Source organism: Haliaeetus albicilla, chromosome Z (genome assembly GCF_947461875.1).
Source record: "Haliaeetus albicilla chromosome Z, bHalAlb1.1, whole genome shotgun sequence".
NCBI classification, from domain to species: domain Eukaryota; kingdom Metazoa; phylum Chordata; class Aves; order Accipitriformes; family Accipitridae; genus Haliaeetus; species Haliaeetus albicilla.
The window spans coordinates 18,338,424-18,353,828 of NC_091516.1; the positions used below are offsets into that span (position 1 = coordinate 18,338,424).

The 15,405-nt window shown below is 37.2% G+C and overlaps 1 protein-coding gene across 6 annotated transcripts in view; it reads left to right on the forward strand.

Moving 5' to 3' along the window:
* Positions 1 to 15,405, forward strand: part of JAK2 (Janus kinase 2) — an 86,129-nt gene that overhangs the window by 27,457 nt on the left and 43,267 nt on the right. For all 6 annotated transcript variants that reach the window (XM_069777572.1, XM_069777575.1, XM_069777569.1 and 3 more), the window contains exons 2-3: positions 4,174 to 4,318; positions 7,301 to 7,551. In XM_069777572.1, the coding sequence (XP_069633673.1) occupies positions 7,332 to 7,551 (220 nt within the window). In that variant the 5' untranslated portion in view covers positions 4,174 to 4,318; positions 7,301 to 7,331. The remainder of the gene's footprint in view (positions 1 to 4,173; positions 4,319 to 7,300; positions 7,552 to 15,405) is intronic.

The window sequence follows — 15,405 nt, forward strand, 5'->3', positions numbered from 1 at the left end:
GGATGTCTTATTCACTCTGCTCTTCTGACAGCACCCCTAGGTAGCTTTCTTCCTGGGATAAGCTAGAGCAAGGGCTTCATTCTGTTGTGAAGAACTTAGAAATCACAATTTATTTTTTTTTTATTCCTAATCAGAATGAAAAGATTAAAATCCTCGAACTAACAGCTTCTATCCACTTAGTCCCTGTGTGTCATGCGAGTGGATCAGGCCAGGATCATTACTCTTCCCTTGTGCAAAAGTTCATGGACTCTTGCTGAATTGCTGATACAGGCAGTGGTTTGCCAAGTGAAAACTGTAAGCAAAAGTTATCTTCTCCACTTTTTTTAGCATATGTTTTGTCATTGATAGTTAGTCTGCCATCTTCCTTCTCTATCTGCTTGATACCATATGCCTTCAAATTTTGCTGTATTAAAAATCCTTGTGTGATGCTAATGTACAGCTGATAACAGGAAAATTCCTTTGGAATCACTTAATTTTTCCAGTTGTTTCTTGTATGAGCAGTTGTTTTTGCGTGTCAGTGGCTTTACCTCGTGGCAGGGCAACGTCTAGATCTCCCAATAGGCAGAGCATGTTAGAAAAAGACCATGAAAACTGAAGGCATACTCTTTCTCTGCTAAACGTCTTTAAATATGTTTTAAGACAGTAGTTTATGTTGTTGTGAAAGCTATTTTTAAAGTCAGAACAAATATTACCTAGGAAAAGACAACAGAGTTTTCTTAATGCAGAAGATGATGCATTTAAAGCACAGATTAACTTTATGTTTAAACTTGGCATCTGTTGTCTAAGCAATGGAAAAAGTTCTGAGATTTTCCAGATTGCTTAGTATTTTTAAAGGTGTTGTTGAGTACTTCGATAAAGTTAGTCAGAAGAATGTTTTCTTGTGAATATGTGGTGGAAAGAGGTGAATCTCTTGCTGTGAATTTTTTGTGAAATACTAGCTGATGTAGTATGTTCTGAGTGAACAAAGACTTCAGAATCTCTTGTTTGTCCATTAAGGAGTGGTGGCATTTCTGCACGTGCTGATGTTTTAAAAATACAATACTTTATTGCCTGTCAAAGTAGCATATGCATTTGGTTCCTTGAATTTATTATACTCTTGTGTTTAAAAAAATCTCACCAAAACAAACCTGGATACGCAAAGCAAATCAGACCAGATATGCAAAGAATACTACATGTTGTATGCAGAATATGAATACTATTGTTACCTTTTAAGATTTTAAAGTTTTCATAGCATAACAGGCCATGCTGGGTGCATGTTATGGGAAAGTTTAGTTATGTTCCATTTGTCTGTATATTCAAACTGAACTGTCAAAACTATAATTAAATAGTAAGTATACATACATATTAAGTGTAAACCAAACAAGCTAACCAAAACAATTACAAGTGGGAAACTGTCTGACTTTTATTCTTAGTCTAATCTTGGTGTTAGAGGTAAAAAATTTATTTTGGTGTTTCTGTAACAAGATACATAATACTCTTCAGAACTTAATGATGTTCTCCCATTACTACTGACTAATGTAAGACCTGTTAGCACTTTTTGTGAGACTTTTCTAGTCTCTTACCTACAATCTTATCCACCTACCTACCATTATGTGGGAAGGCTTTTGTGATTGATGTTTACAATGTTCATTCAAATTTCTTGAAAGAAGGATGCATGTGTATAAGCAGATGGAAAGTTTGCGCATTTTTGTCATCTTCAGCTTACACAAGATGACCTAGTCTACTGGCAATAAACATGTTGAGTTGTTGGGAGACAACCTACGTCTTCAAGGCCTTACTTGTCAAAAGAAAATGCTATTTTGATCTTTTTCCTCTCTTGGTAGTAAATTGAGTATTCAAGGTACTCAGTGACACAGGTGCAATAAACACTAACTGTATTTCTAGGAATTCTGAAGGCTTGCTGAGAAGCGACTGTTAGAGGTTGTAGAATCTCCTCTGCATAACAAATTCCGTATTGTGCTGTTTGCAGATAATGGCAACTTGGAGATGATGGCCTGATTTATTTTGACTGAGTTTCATTAGACTCCAAGTTCGTTTTGGAATTGGGCATTTAAATCTTTGCAGCTGCCAGAAATTTAAGCTGGTGTAGACTTGAACAAATCGGAGGGAAAGGGGAAATGGAAGAGCTAGGCCATTTGCAAAATTGTGCACTGTCAAATTGGTACAGCCAGGAATGTAGGTAACATTCTTTGCAACTCTGCTGCTAAAAGGACAAGTTGTGTCCGATGAGACTTACTCAGCCTTAAAGTATGTAAACTGAATAGCTTTATAAGGTCTTGATGCAGATCCTGTAAATAGGTATGCCTGTAAATGTGTGCAGAAGAAGTGGTTGACTCTCTTACCAAAAAAAAAAAAAGAGGGGGGGAGAGGGAGAAGTATGTTACTATAACCACCATGAGCCTGTTCAGCTTGGAGTTTTTAATCTCCAAGGTTCCTTGCTTTTTGTCTAGAGCTATGAGCTGCTCTTTCATAAGCAAGCGATCATTTTTGTTTGTCATGTGAAGAAGGATAGACTTGATATTAGGCTGCTTTATCCAATTTTTGCATTTGAAATGCAAGCTGCAATGTCACTGAGCTTATTCAAAATGTTGCAACCCTTATTCCACTGGGGTCTGCTAGCAGAGAGTAGAAGTGGCTTGAGTTCTTAGCTTAACGTGGTTTGTTCCCTCAGTTCATTAGCAGCTGTCTCATATAGCTAATGAAGTTATGCAATTGATCTGGAATTTATGGAAAAACTACATAATTAACTACAGTCACGTAAATCTTCATGCAGTTTTGCTCAAAGTCGAGAGCCTGACTGGGAATGATGAATGCAAGGCAGTTCTGAGCATGGAACAGTACTTTTAAAATAGAAAATAATTTAGAATACCCAGCAATGCCCTTCAATCTGAAATCTGCATGAGCAGGTGGTGTTCTGTGCTTTGAAGCCAGTGCTCTCAGATCAGTGTGCATGGAATGTGTGCTCAGTAGGTCAGTGATAGACTGCTTTGCCCCAAACAACCCCTGCTCTCCCCCTCCAGCACTTTAATACAGGTCTGGAAAACTTGCATTGACTGTACTGGACTTTGGATCAGATCTTAATTGGCTGGCTAGACAGCATTTGAAGGAGAATCCCTGGAGGTACATACAAAATACACAGCTGTCCAAACAAGGCAAAACTGCTAATGTCTAAAGCCAGTATTGCAAGGGGAGAAATGCTAATCATTGCTGTAACAGTCTGACTTCTGTGGGGAGAGAAGCTGAATCTACTGCTCACTGAGATGGGTTCCTTTTTCTTGGGATATTGGTGATAGACTCAGTAGACACAGCACATCGTGCTAAGGAAATTGTGTTGATTTCTTTCTCTCCTGTCCAGGGAGATTTCTGTCTGAAGAGTCGTCAAATATAAAACTTGCGGAGTTCTTCCATTCTGAATTCTGACCCCTTTGAACTTCCATTGTAATTTTTTTTCCATCTATTCAGTTTTTAAAACCATTTTTGCTTCTCTGTCAGGCCCTTTCCTATGTTGGGAGGGTCAAAACAGGGAATTTCATTTTTTTCACTGTTGCAGGAAGCTGCTGTTGTGCTTAAGTGCTTTCAAATGGTGTTTCTTGCAACCACAGAAATGTTGTGCAAAGAGAGCAAGGGTGGGTGTGCCTTTGTCCTTCCTGCTACGAGACACTTGGTGTTAACTTCCACATGAACTGAAATGAGTAGCTGTTGTCAGTTTTCAAATAGAATTAATTGTTCTGGCTGAAGGGAGTATTACTACATGAAGTGAATATACCATGTCTCTTTTTGTAATTACTTTTTCATTTCTCTTTTCTTCCTGTAATGGCATCAACAGTTTTTTTAAACTGATGCTGTATTCACAGAAAAGCATGGTGAGTGCAAAAAAAAATATTGGTAATTATATTTCAAGTTGGGTGTGTGTTTCATACACCAACTTCTTGCTAGCACTGAGGAGCAGTCTCAGTACTGAAAATGTGTTTAAAAAAAAAAATTAACTTTGTTTTTAAAAAAAACTAAATTAAAAAAGTTCTTGGCAAAGACGACAGGAATTTGGGCAAATGAGATGGGAGTGGATCACTCTGTCTGTACCTAAACACAGATTTGAATTCTTAAATAATGATGCATTATGTATGATTCACAGCCATTAAGGTTCTTTTAATATTAAATGTGTTTTTATTGCAGATACATGATGTTCCACCACTGCTTGTGTGCCTGCTTTGTCTGACCACCTGTGGATACCAGCAGCAAGTGGGTGGCTTCTGACGTGCTTTTTTAAAGGGCTTCATCACTCTCATGTTTCATACAGAGATTTCTCAAGTGATAAAAGGTAATTAACAGTCAGGGATTTATCTGTAGTGAGAGAATGCTCTTATTGTTGAACTTCCAAAGTTGTATGTTTGAAGTGGTATGTCTTAAGGTCCTAGCCCTGGAAGTTTCCTTAGAAATGCTGCTGCCCTCCCGGAGCGGGTGAAGGGTGGGGGGATGGAGACAAACTGAAGGTGGGGGAGGATTATTTAGAAGAAGAGAGTTTAGGTTTTGCAAAACTGGTAGAGCCCATTGCCCATAAGAAATAAAAAATTTTGTTCTGAATGGGGCTGTGAATGCTGCATATTATTAAATCACGAGGATTTTGTATATCCTCCACATTTTACTGAAATTTCTTGCATAAGTGGTGGTTTTCAATCTCATTAATTAATTTCTTCCTGGTTAACTTAAAAAGAACCATATGAATTAGTGCAGCTCAGCGTGGTTGGTAAAATTAACCCTCAGTTAGGTGCATTGGAGGTACAGACAGCAGCAGAGAATTACATGTAAACATGTTGCATTGTAGATGCTGGTGATTGTGGTTAGAGCAATATGGGGGCTGATTAATCTCATCCTTTAGAAGCTGTGACTTGAAATATTAACCAGATTAGGAACATTAAAATAATCTTATTGGATCAAATCCTCTGTTCATCAGTACCAGAATCAGATTTTTATAGTTGGTAGCTTTGATCTCCAGATCAAGATGTTTATATTCCATCCAGATTTTGTTACACGTTCTTGTTACATGGATAAATGGACAGGCCATTTCTCATTTTCACTGAGTCTTGATTATGTCCGACAACCACTTTCAGATGTGTGTGGACCAGGTACATAGCTCCTTTTTGACAAACAAATACGTATTTCTGTGGTACTGAGTAACTTACCTACAAAAGTCCCGTTCTCGGTATATTAAATCTGTTTATACAGCTATGGGAATTCTTTACATGAACATTTACATTCTTTACACAAACACAGAAATTCTCTTGAATTACAATATGATAACAAATCTGTTCTGTATACCCCAGAAAATGATACTGAAATATGTTCTGCAAACAGGTAGATTAACGTCTCCCAATATGTTTAGTCTCAAAATGCTCAACTTCTTATTCTGGATGAAAAGCAATTAAATTTTTTTGCCATGTTTAATGTTTCTGTTGTGCTGATGCAATGGTCTTTGGATGGAGCAAAGAAGGCAAAACTTAAGTGTGTCCAACTGGAGACTTGTCTGCTAAGAGGAAACAGCCTCAAGTTGCACGAGGGGAGGTTTACATTGGATGTTAGGGAAAACTTCTTCACTGAAAGGGTTGTCAAGTATTGGAACAGGCTGCCCAGGGAAGTGGTTGAATCGCTGTCCCTGGAGCTATTTACAAGATGTGTAGATGTGGCACTTAGGGACCTGGTTTAGTGGAGGACTTGGCAGTGCTAGGTTAATGGTTGGACTCGATGATCTTAAAGGTCTTTTCCAACCTAAATGATTCTATGATTCTATTCTATGAATAGTGGAGCTGATGGGCTTCAGGGGAGGAATGCCATCCAGAGGGATCTTGACTGGGTTGAGAAGTGGGCCTGTATGAACCTCATGAAGTTCAACAAGGCCAGGTGCAAGGACCTGCACCTGGGTTGGAGCAATCCCCAGTATCAGACTGGGAGGTGAACGGATTGAGAGCAGCCCTGCAGAGAAGGACTTGGAGATACTGGTAGATCAAAAATGAGACATGAGCTGGCAATGTGCACTTGCAGCCCGGAAGGCCAATTGTATCACATAAAAAACATGACCAGCAGGTCAAGGGATGTGATTCTTCTCCTGTGCACTGCTCTTGTGAGACCCCACCGGGGAGTCCTGCATCCAGCTCTGGATCCCCAGCACAAGGAGGACATGGACCGGTTAGAGCAAGTCCAGAGGAGGGCCTCAAAAATGATCAGATGGCTGGAACGCCTCTCCTATGAAAAAAGGCTGAGAGAGTTGAGGTTGTTCAGCCTCAAGAAAAGAAGGCCCTGGGGAGACCTCATTGTGGCCCAAACCATTCTATGATTCTAAAAAATTAAATCTTTATAAATGATGTCTTGTTTAGCCCTGTTCTGCATTTTCAAAATATGAAATGCTGGATTCCAGGTGGTAGTTACCTGGAATCAGTTTTAATAATAGCAAGCCTTATAGACTGTGATCAAAGCTTTTATCATAAGCATGGATTATACAGGTTAAAAATTACGATAGAGTTGCAGAAGAGCAAAGACATTCTTCAACTGGCTTTTGGAATATGCTGTCAATCTCACTTTTTTTTTAATTTGGGGGGTTTTTTGCATTATCCAATATACCTGTGGTTTTATACTGAGTTATTAGTCTCTTCTCTTCTTTAATTACATTTATCAGAGAGGATTTTTAGCTCGAGTTCATTATGAATTGACTTAAATGATTAGTCTGAAAGGAGGAGGTCTTGGAAGTCCTTCCATTCATAGCTATAGAACAAGTATGCTTACTTAGAGTCTCACCTCAGTTAGCATGTTTCCTTTTAAGTGTCTGCTTAAGACTAAAACTCAGCTGAAAGGTGCTATTCCTACCCTTCTCTTCATCAGTGCCAGTTTGTGACCTAGCTAGTTGTTTTGTCTTGTATGTTCTCAGTGCAATCTTTGCATTTAAACTGGGAATATAATAAGTTGCACAGATGTCATTAAAGGGATTATTTTGGCTTTCAGGTTTAACTAGCATGTTTTAGTTGGACAGGCGAGCACACACTGTCTAAAAGCCAGCGAGAAGTAATAAATCCTCTAGTTGGACTCCCAATTAATATCTTTGTTTTTCCTGTCATAATGTCTGTTATTTTTCAGAGTAGGGCTATGTAGTAAATCAAAGAGAAACTCAACTTTTAGTAAACGTTATCAGCCATTCTCTTGTCCTCAGCTGTTAGTGTTTTTCTGGTGTCAGAGCAGTACTATCATTAAATAGCAGTATTACAAGCAAAATCAAATACACTTAGTCAAGAAGTACTGCTTACATTTCTTTTAGGCAAATGCTCTGAACAGAACCAAAACAAACAATGGCCTGTCTTACAATGACAAATACGGAAGGTACAGCAACTTCTACTGTCCACCAGAATGGTGACATCCGTGGGAATACCAGTGCACCCAAGCATACAGAACCATTGCTTCAAGTGTACCTTTATCATTCTCCTGGGAAGACAGGCGGAGACTACCTTCAATTTCCAGCTGGAGAATATGTTGCAGAGGAGATTTGTACTGTTGCCTGTAAAGCCTGTGGTAAGTATATACATAATGGTTTTCATAATGAAGGGGTAAAATTCAACTTAATGCAAGAAAGCTTTTAATAATCCGGAGTGCATCAAGATGGTGGCATTTTAGCAGAAATGCTAATCTCTCTGTTCTTTCAGAAAGTTTTTAATAATCCAGAGCTCATAAAAATGGTGGCATTTTAACGGAAATGCTAATATCTCTGTTCTTTTGAAAGTAATCAGTATCAGAAGTAATTAGCACCAAGCTGCAAAACTGTTCCTGTCAGAATGGTTGTGAAACTGAGATTATAATTGGGTGACTGCCATCTTTTTTCAAATAATTTGAGGGTATACTATCCTTTACCTGGAAGTCTTCTTTCGTTGAGCTGAGATATAGTTTGGATAGTGAAATCACAGCAGCAGCTGGAAATAGCTTGAATTACTTTCTGCAACCCTGCAAAACAGATTGGTCCTGGAAGTTACGTGTAAATTGTATATTATACATGCTTAATCACTTTGCAGATGGAAACTGTTCTGTTAGATATAACATGACTGCTTGCGTATGTGTGTTGTTAATGCTTTTCATAATCGTTAAGGAAATAAAGTGAGTATATGACAGGATAGTGTATTTGAAATAAATAAATAAACAAAACATGTTTATATCTAAAAGTCTTTGAATTGTTACATTTACCCAGAGCTTAACATGAACAGGTGCTGAGACCCATAGTAAAATAATTCAAGCAGGCATTTTGTGTGTGTGTCTTTCATTGCAAAAGTATGTTGAATTTGTGAGTAAGAAAGATTCATTCCAATAAACTTTGGATATTAAAGTGACTGTCTTTTTGTTCCTCATGCACATGTGTGCACACGCACACACACGGACACAGAGTATCTCCATATCTTTTGGGCTCTCAGTGGTACAAGGCTGGATTTGTCTTTTAGCTTTCAGGTGCAAATGAATTTAAAAGGCTTGTAATTCCAAATCTTTCTTTTCCAGTGGGTCACAAATACAAAGCTGCTGACTCTGACTGTACATTTTATTATCTCCAAACATCTTACACCTTTGTGATATTTGTCTTTTGATTGCTATACTGTTTTTAAATATGGTTTTGATAACTACTTTTGGGAGGCATCTGTCAGTGTTTGCTGTTGAATGTCCTGTACTGCCTGAGTAGCATGCTGTGAGTTGGTAATTTGCTTGTATATGCTAGTTTCACAAAGGTTCTTCTGGGTTTAAGCCCTGTTATTCCTTGGAGTTCTTTAGGTGTGGCAGAGTCTAAGATGCGAGTTTGTAAAGTTGCTCTTCATGTAATGTGAGAGCTTTAGGCAGATAAGCACAGACGAGTTCAGCACAAGCACTGCCTGGGATTCACTCTGGGAGACCATAAAGAAGCAGTACGGTATTCAGAGGTTTGCAAAGTTTCAGCTGTGCGAGATTGTGCTGCTTTAATGACCTTGTAGGTCTGAGTTTGACAGATGGACCTGGGAGTGTTCTCGAAGTTAGGTATCTTTTTGATGGTGACTCAAATCAAGATCTTCCAGATACCTTCCACTGTGTCCCCAAGATTCTGTAGTCTTTTTCCTCCAGTTGAAGAAAAAAAAAAAAAAAAGTATTGTCTCCCCACTTTAGAAAATATGCCCATACTCGTTTCTGTAATAAGGATAGATTTCTTAGCTCTGGTGCCAATGTTTTTTGGGCTTCAGTTTTGCCTCTGTTAGGTTTGTCAGCTTAGTTCAGACCCTCAGGTACAGCAACTAAGGGTGTGTAAGGCTGGGGGAGGGTAGGGGGTTCTTAATTTTCTGACTGTTAAAGTGGTATTGAATTTTTACATTAGGTGATAGTTAAATATTTGTTAAATGGAAATAAATACCGTTGTAGTCACTGTGGGTATTGCTGAGGGAGTGAAATAGAGAACAGTTTTACTAAATAGTGGTGGGAAAAAATGCTTCTTTGTTTAACTTAAATATTCATGTACCAACTTGCCAGAATATTAAACTGAAGAGGGCTTGTATCCATCAAATTCAGTATGTTCAAAATAACATGGTCTTTGAAAGAATATACTGTGTCATCAACCATGACATCAGGTGCCTTGCTTCCTTTGCTTCCTATCTGACTGGATTGTTTTTGTGATAGGGGAATAACAAGTCATCTGAACACAATTTTTTCAGTTACTCTTCTAATGAATCAGTTACTCTTTTAATGAATCAGCTCACCTTCCAGAAGATCTCTGATGCTAGTCTGAATTCACTGGAATAGTAACTACCTTGGTAGTTTGATTAGCTGTTTCTACTGTTATTGCTGGATTATCCACTTTTTTCTTCCTTTTTCTCTGGTTTGAGTTTTTCTTGCTTCAGTTTTCAGATATTTATTCAACCTATGTTTTTCTTTGCCTTTCCCAATCACCAGCCCTAGGGAGATATTTATGTGCCATAATCAATTTATCTTTAGGTCTTATTTTTGATAAAACTTAAACTGATTGATTTCTTTAGCTTGAATGTTGTAACTGTTCTAATTTTTTGCCTGTCTTCTGCACTGTCTCCAGTTTCCCAGGAAAATGTGCAGCACAGGCCATGTATGATATTCTTCTCACCCACATCACAAACATACAGAATCCAATTCCTGCTAATCCACAAATCTAATTAGTCTTGTTTCCTGTGACATCATCTGAAGACTTCATACTCTATTGCTTGTTTTGTCAGACCTCACCAGTCCTTTTCAAGGCTTCTAGCTTTCTGGGATACCAGTTTCTGTTTTGCTGGTATGGCTAGTAACTAGCATCTAGATGTATCCTTTTATACTTTACTGTTTTAAAAATTATTTTGTATGAATAGTACTCTTTATCAAGTTGTTTTTATATTTTTCTACTGTTTCAGCATTCTTCACCAGAGTTTCTAAAGTGTATCAGTAGTGATTCATACTCGTATAAATAAAATGTTTTATCATGTTGAGCCTTTATCCTTGTAGAGCTGAGGTAGACAAAGTCCTCTGAAGAGTGGTTTCTGCCTGGCAGCTACTATGGCAGTATTATACAACGTTTTTCTCAGAAGAATTTGTAAATTCATTGCTTTCTAAATTGGTGGAAAAGGCTGAAATGGCTGCAGGTTTTTGTTCTCTTTCGTAACAGTTATTAGTGCTTAAGTCATGAGGTGGCACTTAACTATTATTTTCTGTTTTTTCTAGGCGGTTTTGTGGTTGCTTCGCAGAACATGTAGGTCTGCAAAGCCTATACAATCAAATAACGTTTATGTTGGCAAGACTTGTGTTTTCTGGAGTTAGCTCTGAATCAGAATACTTCATAAAGAAGAGAATGGTTCAGGTAGTAGGCATGTCCAAAGTATAACAAACTTGGTAATTGTTAATTAACTTTCTCTGTGATCTGAGCATTTGTTAGATCTGTTGATAGCAGAGCTGGTTACATCAAAGTATGACTGTTTGTTATTGGTGGCAAGCAGGACTGGATCTAGGCAAACATCAGCAGTCACAGAGACAGTCTTGTTATGTACCTTTCACACAGTTCAAACAATTGAAGGCTTTCCAGTCTGTGCCAACTTGACTTTAGATCTGTTGTATATGGCAGGTATGGGCTATATAAATATTACTTTATCTAAATATTATTCTGTAGTTGCATGCCAATTTGAGGCATGCATGCAGAGAAGCTAAGCCTTTTCTTATTTTATTTTAAAAAAACTTTCCATTTCTGGAAAAATATAATAAATAGGAAACTTCTTGTAGGTTCATAGTTTTATATGGAAAACTGTCTGAACATGAAACTGAATATCACATTTTCTAACCAGAAATGCAAGAATAAATGAAGTGTCTTGAAATGAAATTTAAATTGACTAGTCAGTGTCGTGGTTCAGCTCTTTTTTATTAACTAGTATGTTGATTGCCATGTAAAAAATTATAAATGTCACACCAAAAACAAGGGAAGTCTTTGCTCTCAGCCTAAGAGAGAAGGTGGTATTAAAGGAACTAGCTGATGGTGGAAATGAAATATGATGGATAAATTGTTCTAGAGGTTACAGAATAATTGTTAGATGTGTCCTCTAAATACAGTAGCAGAGACTTGTTTTCCCAAATCATGATCTTAAACCCTTTCACTTTCTCCGCTCTCTCAAATAATCTTAAATGAAATTTCTTTTTTAAGCTGTTTTTAATGTGTTTACAACCAGTTTATAGAACTATCAAGCAGTCAAGGCCATTCGAACACATATAGTAGTAATAGTTCAGGAAAGCCATCAGAGTTGATGCAAGAGAGAGTGATAATTCAAGCTTGATGTGATATTTTACAGAATAAATAAATAAATGTGATTGTTTACAGAATAACTATAAACTTTGTTTATAATTTTTGTTTTACTCAAAGTGTAAATTATGAAAAAATCTAGAAATATGTGTTTAAATATTAGAAGGTGTAACTGAAAATAACGTGAACTGAATTTTGTTGTGGTGTAGGTAAATCAGATATAGACTACTGGGAACATCTGAGGCCTTTGAATTTGAATCTTGGATGTACTTATTTGTATACAAATAAGAAGGATGTTTTTTATACTATATTAGTGTAACTAATCTATACCAATAATTTTTGCAATAAGATACTGCTCAGTCTCTTGTAAGTGGATTTAAGGGTTTTTATCATCGGATAAAGTAATTAAAAAAAAAAAAAACCAAAACACCAACCAACCAACTGTGGACTGTACACTGTAACTTGCCACAATAATACATTTTACACAAGACCAGTATTACATAGAAAAATAATTTAATTTTCAAACTAACAATTTGTTGATTTATTCAATTGGCTGAAAAATATGAGTAAAAAATATATGCATCACTTGTATGTATAATCTAAATTGTTACTGAATTAAAGTTAACAAAGTGAAGGTATTTTTATATTACTCTAGGTAAGTGATTTAGTAAATCACAGTTTAAAAAAAGCACAATTATAAGGAAAGCATTGCTTTGGTGTTAGCCAACTAAATTTGTGCCATGTTCTTGAAAATCTTAAATTATTAGCAATTCTTGAAAATCTTAAATTATTAGCAAAGTATGCAGAGCTAGTGACTTTAACTATAACTTTTAAACAGCAGACTGAAAAATGTTGTGGCAAAGTCAACGCAGGAGCATAGTTCTGTCTAGCATCTTGCATTTCTGCCATGGCTTGTCCCTCTAGTGTATATGAACCCTACACTTCTGTAGGATGTATCTATCTGACTTCATTTATCTGCTTTCTGACAGGCTTCTGTTCTGATTTTCCCCCTTCCCTTCTTAAATCCTGAAATCTTAACTTTTTAATGGAACTAGAATCCCAAGAGGGAACCAGTTTGATAATCCTGACTGGGTTGCTGTGTTACAGGCAGCTAGCAGTTAACAAAAGACCTTCAATTTGTTGGCTTCTGTGTGTGTGTGTGTTTGTTTTAATGTTGATATCCTGAAACTCCACCTAGGAACCTTTTAATTCTCATCCATCTGATTTGAAAATAGATTGGAAGTTCCATGGTACTTTCCCTGAAAACTGCTGGTGCCTCCCGGAAAGCCATAAGATAACAGAGAATTTTTAATTATACCGAAGTGAAAACACTGTTTGAAAACATTTAATGTGACTAAGCACTGACAGTGTCTGCAGTCAATTAAACATTTTCAAGGGAGTGGCTGTGTTGCATAATGTGATGATTGGGATGATCTGTAGTACCTCTTTGCTTGTATGGTTCAGAGGAGATTCCTTGTTAGTAGCTAGAGAATTTTAAGCAGATTTATCCTTAACATACTGAATTTCCAGAATTCACATGGCTCAGAGTGATCATTGATTGTAACTGCCCATTGTGGGTTTGAGGGGGGGGGGGGGGGGGGGGGGGTTGTGGGGTTTTGCTTTGTTTTGTGTTTTTCTTAAGTGGTAGCCTTTCCTGAAAATCCACACACAAACACACACCCCCAAGGAATGAACTGGTCAGAGCTCTGGGCAGTTCTGTTTTGCCAAGAAAGGAAACCTGTGCTCTGATTAACTATTCAGAAAACATTTGGTTGACAGGATAGTGACACTGAATGTGATGCCAGAGTTCAGTAAGACTCCAGTTTGTATGAAAGATGAGGGTAAGATATTCTTATGTAAGAGAAGCCAAGTGATTTTTCATCTGGTATGTACAAGATTTCGTAAGTTTTAGATAGTTTACTTGACAATTGTATGTGAGAACTGACTAATGTTTGTATTGGACTTTGAAAATTGGAGATATTAAACCAATTTTAAAAATTAACTCCATGCAACTAATTGCTTTCATCTGTATATGTCTGGTGACTTACTTACATTCCTGAATTGACAGTTTTGTAGGACACTGTTTCTCCTGTAGGCTACACATGGCTTCCACATTTCATAGTGGTGTCTGGCTTTTTATGATGCACAGTTTCTGGGTTTTTATTTTTTCTTTACAGAGGGACATTACCTAATGAAAATATACTATATGGGTGGAAGGGTACCTAATGCCAACGGAGGAAATACAGAAAAATTTTACTTCCTTAGCTGCTTCAGGGTAAAAGAAGTAGTGTGACTTGTCTGGGTGTGGAGCTCTCACATCGTAATGAGGAAAGGAAGAGACTACTATGCAAATCATTCTTATTTTAGGCTTCAGGTAGAAGTGTGAGGAATAACCTTTCATGATGTTACTTGACAGTCTGTATAGCATGATGAGGCTCCTTTATTTAGCCTTACATACCAAATAAAATACTTGCCAAGAGATAGGTTTTTGTCTTTGCAGTAGTCCAGAAAATTTATTTAATAGGTCTTGCTGGAGAAGCAAAGTGGAGAACAATACTGCTTTATTATCTCTGAGTCACTGTCTCCTCTCCTAATTAATCATTGATTGATTTGATAGCATGGTTAGTGTAGTGCAGAAATCCAGGGGAGATTTTTTAGTACCTTGTGAACAGCTTTTCTGATTTTACTTGTGTTGAAAATAATTTCTGAGAAGTTTTCACTATTGTTGACATGTCTAGGCTTCATCAGAAGACTTTGATTCCCCACCCCCAACACACCTCCACCCCCAGCCCCAGTCTTTTGGTTTTCATTGTTTCTGGAGAAAGCACTTAAATACTGCAGTTATCATTTGCTTGAAAAGTCCCTGTAATTAAAAGTGCTGGTAAGAATTACATGAAAAGAGACATTTCTGGCCTCTGCTTTCACCAGACTTTTGTGGCCAGTTTTCAAGACACTAATAAGGGGACTTGCTTTATTTGTACAATCACTGAACTTTTTCAAGCGTAGCAATATTCTGGCGCAAATGTGTAATTCTTAGGGGGGGAGGAAAAAAAGAAAAAAGCGTAACTCCTTTTCTTGAAAAACACATATGATCTGTATGTCATTGAGCACTGGCAGTGAAAGGTACAAGTTACCACTCAGAATTAAAATTGCTAAAGTATGAGGGATGAATGAGTGCATAGATTACTTTTCATACACAGGAAGACAGCAAGGAGGATTTTTTCAAATTTTTTTTTTTTTTAATGCCAACATTTCTGATTTGTAGAGGGAATTCCAAAGTCATGTTCCTTGCATAGTTAAAGTTTCAGAATGGCAATGATATCATCTGGACTGAAATATCTGTGGGTTTTTTTGGTTTGGCTTGTTTTTTTTTTTTGAAAGGTGGTGTGGTGGTGGTAGTGTCTGTAGTGTATTTGGTGAAATACAGCAGCATAACATTTGAATTTAAGAATATGACTTGGAAATTTTTTCATGTTTGCTGTGCTTACGTGGCATTGATAATAGGGGAAATGTATTAGTGAGACTAGGTAAATGCTCAACATTGCCTTGAACGGTGTTTAGCATCTGGCTAGAATCCTGAAATAGGCTGGTGATTCACAAGCATTACACTGTAATTGATCTGAAATTATTTGGGATAC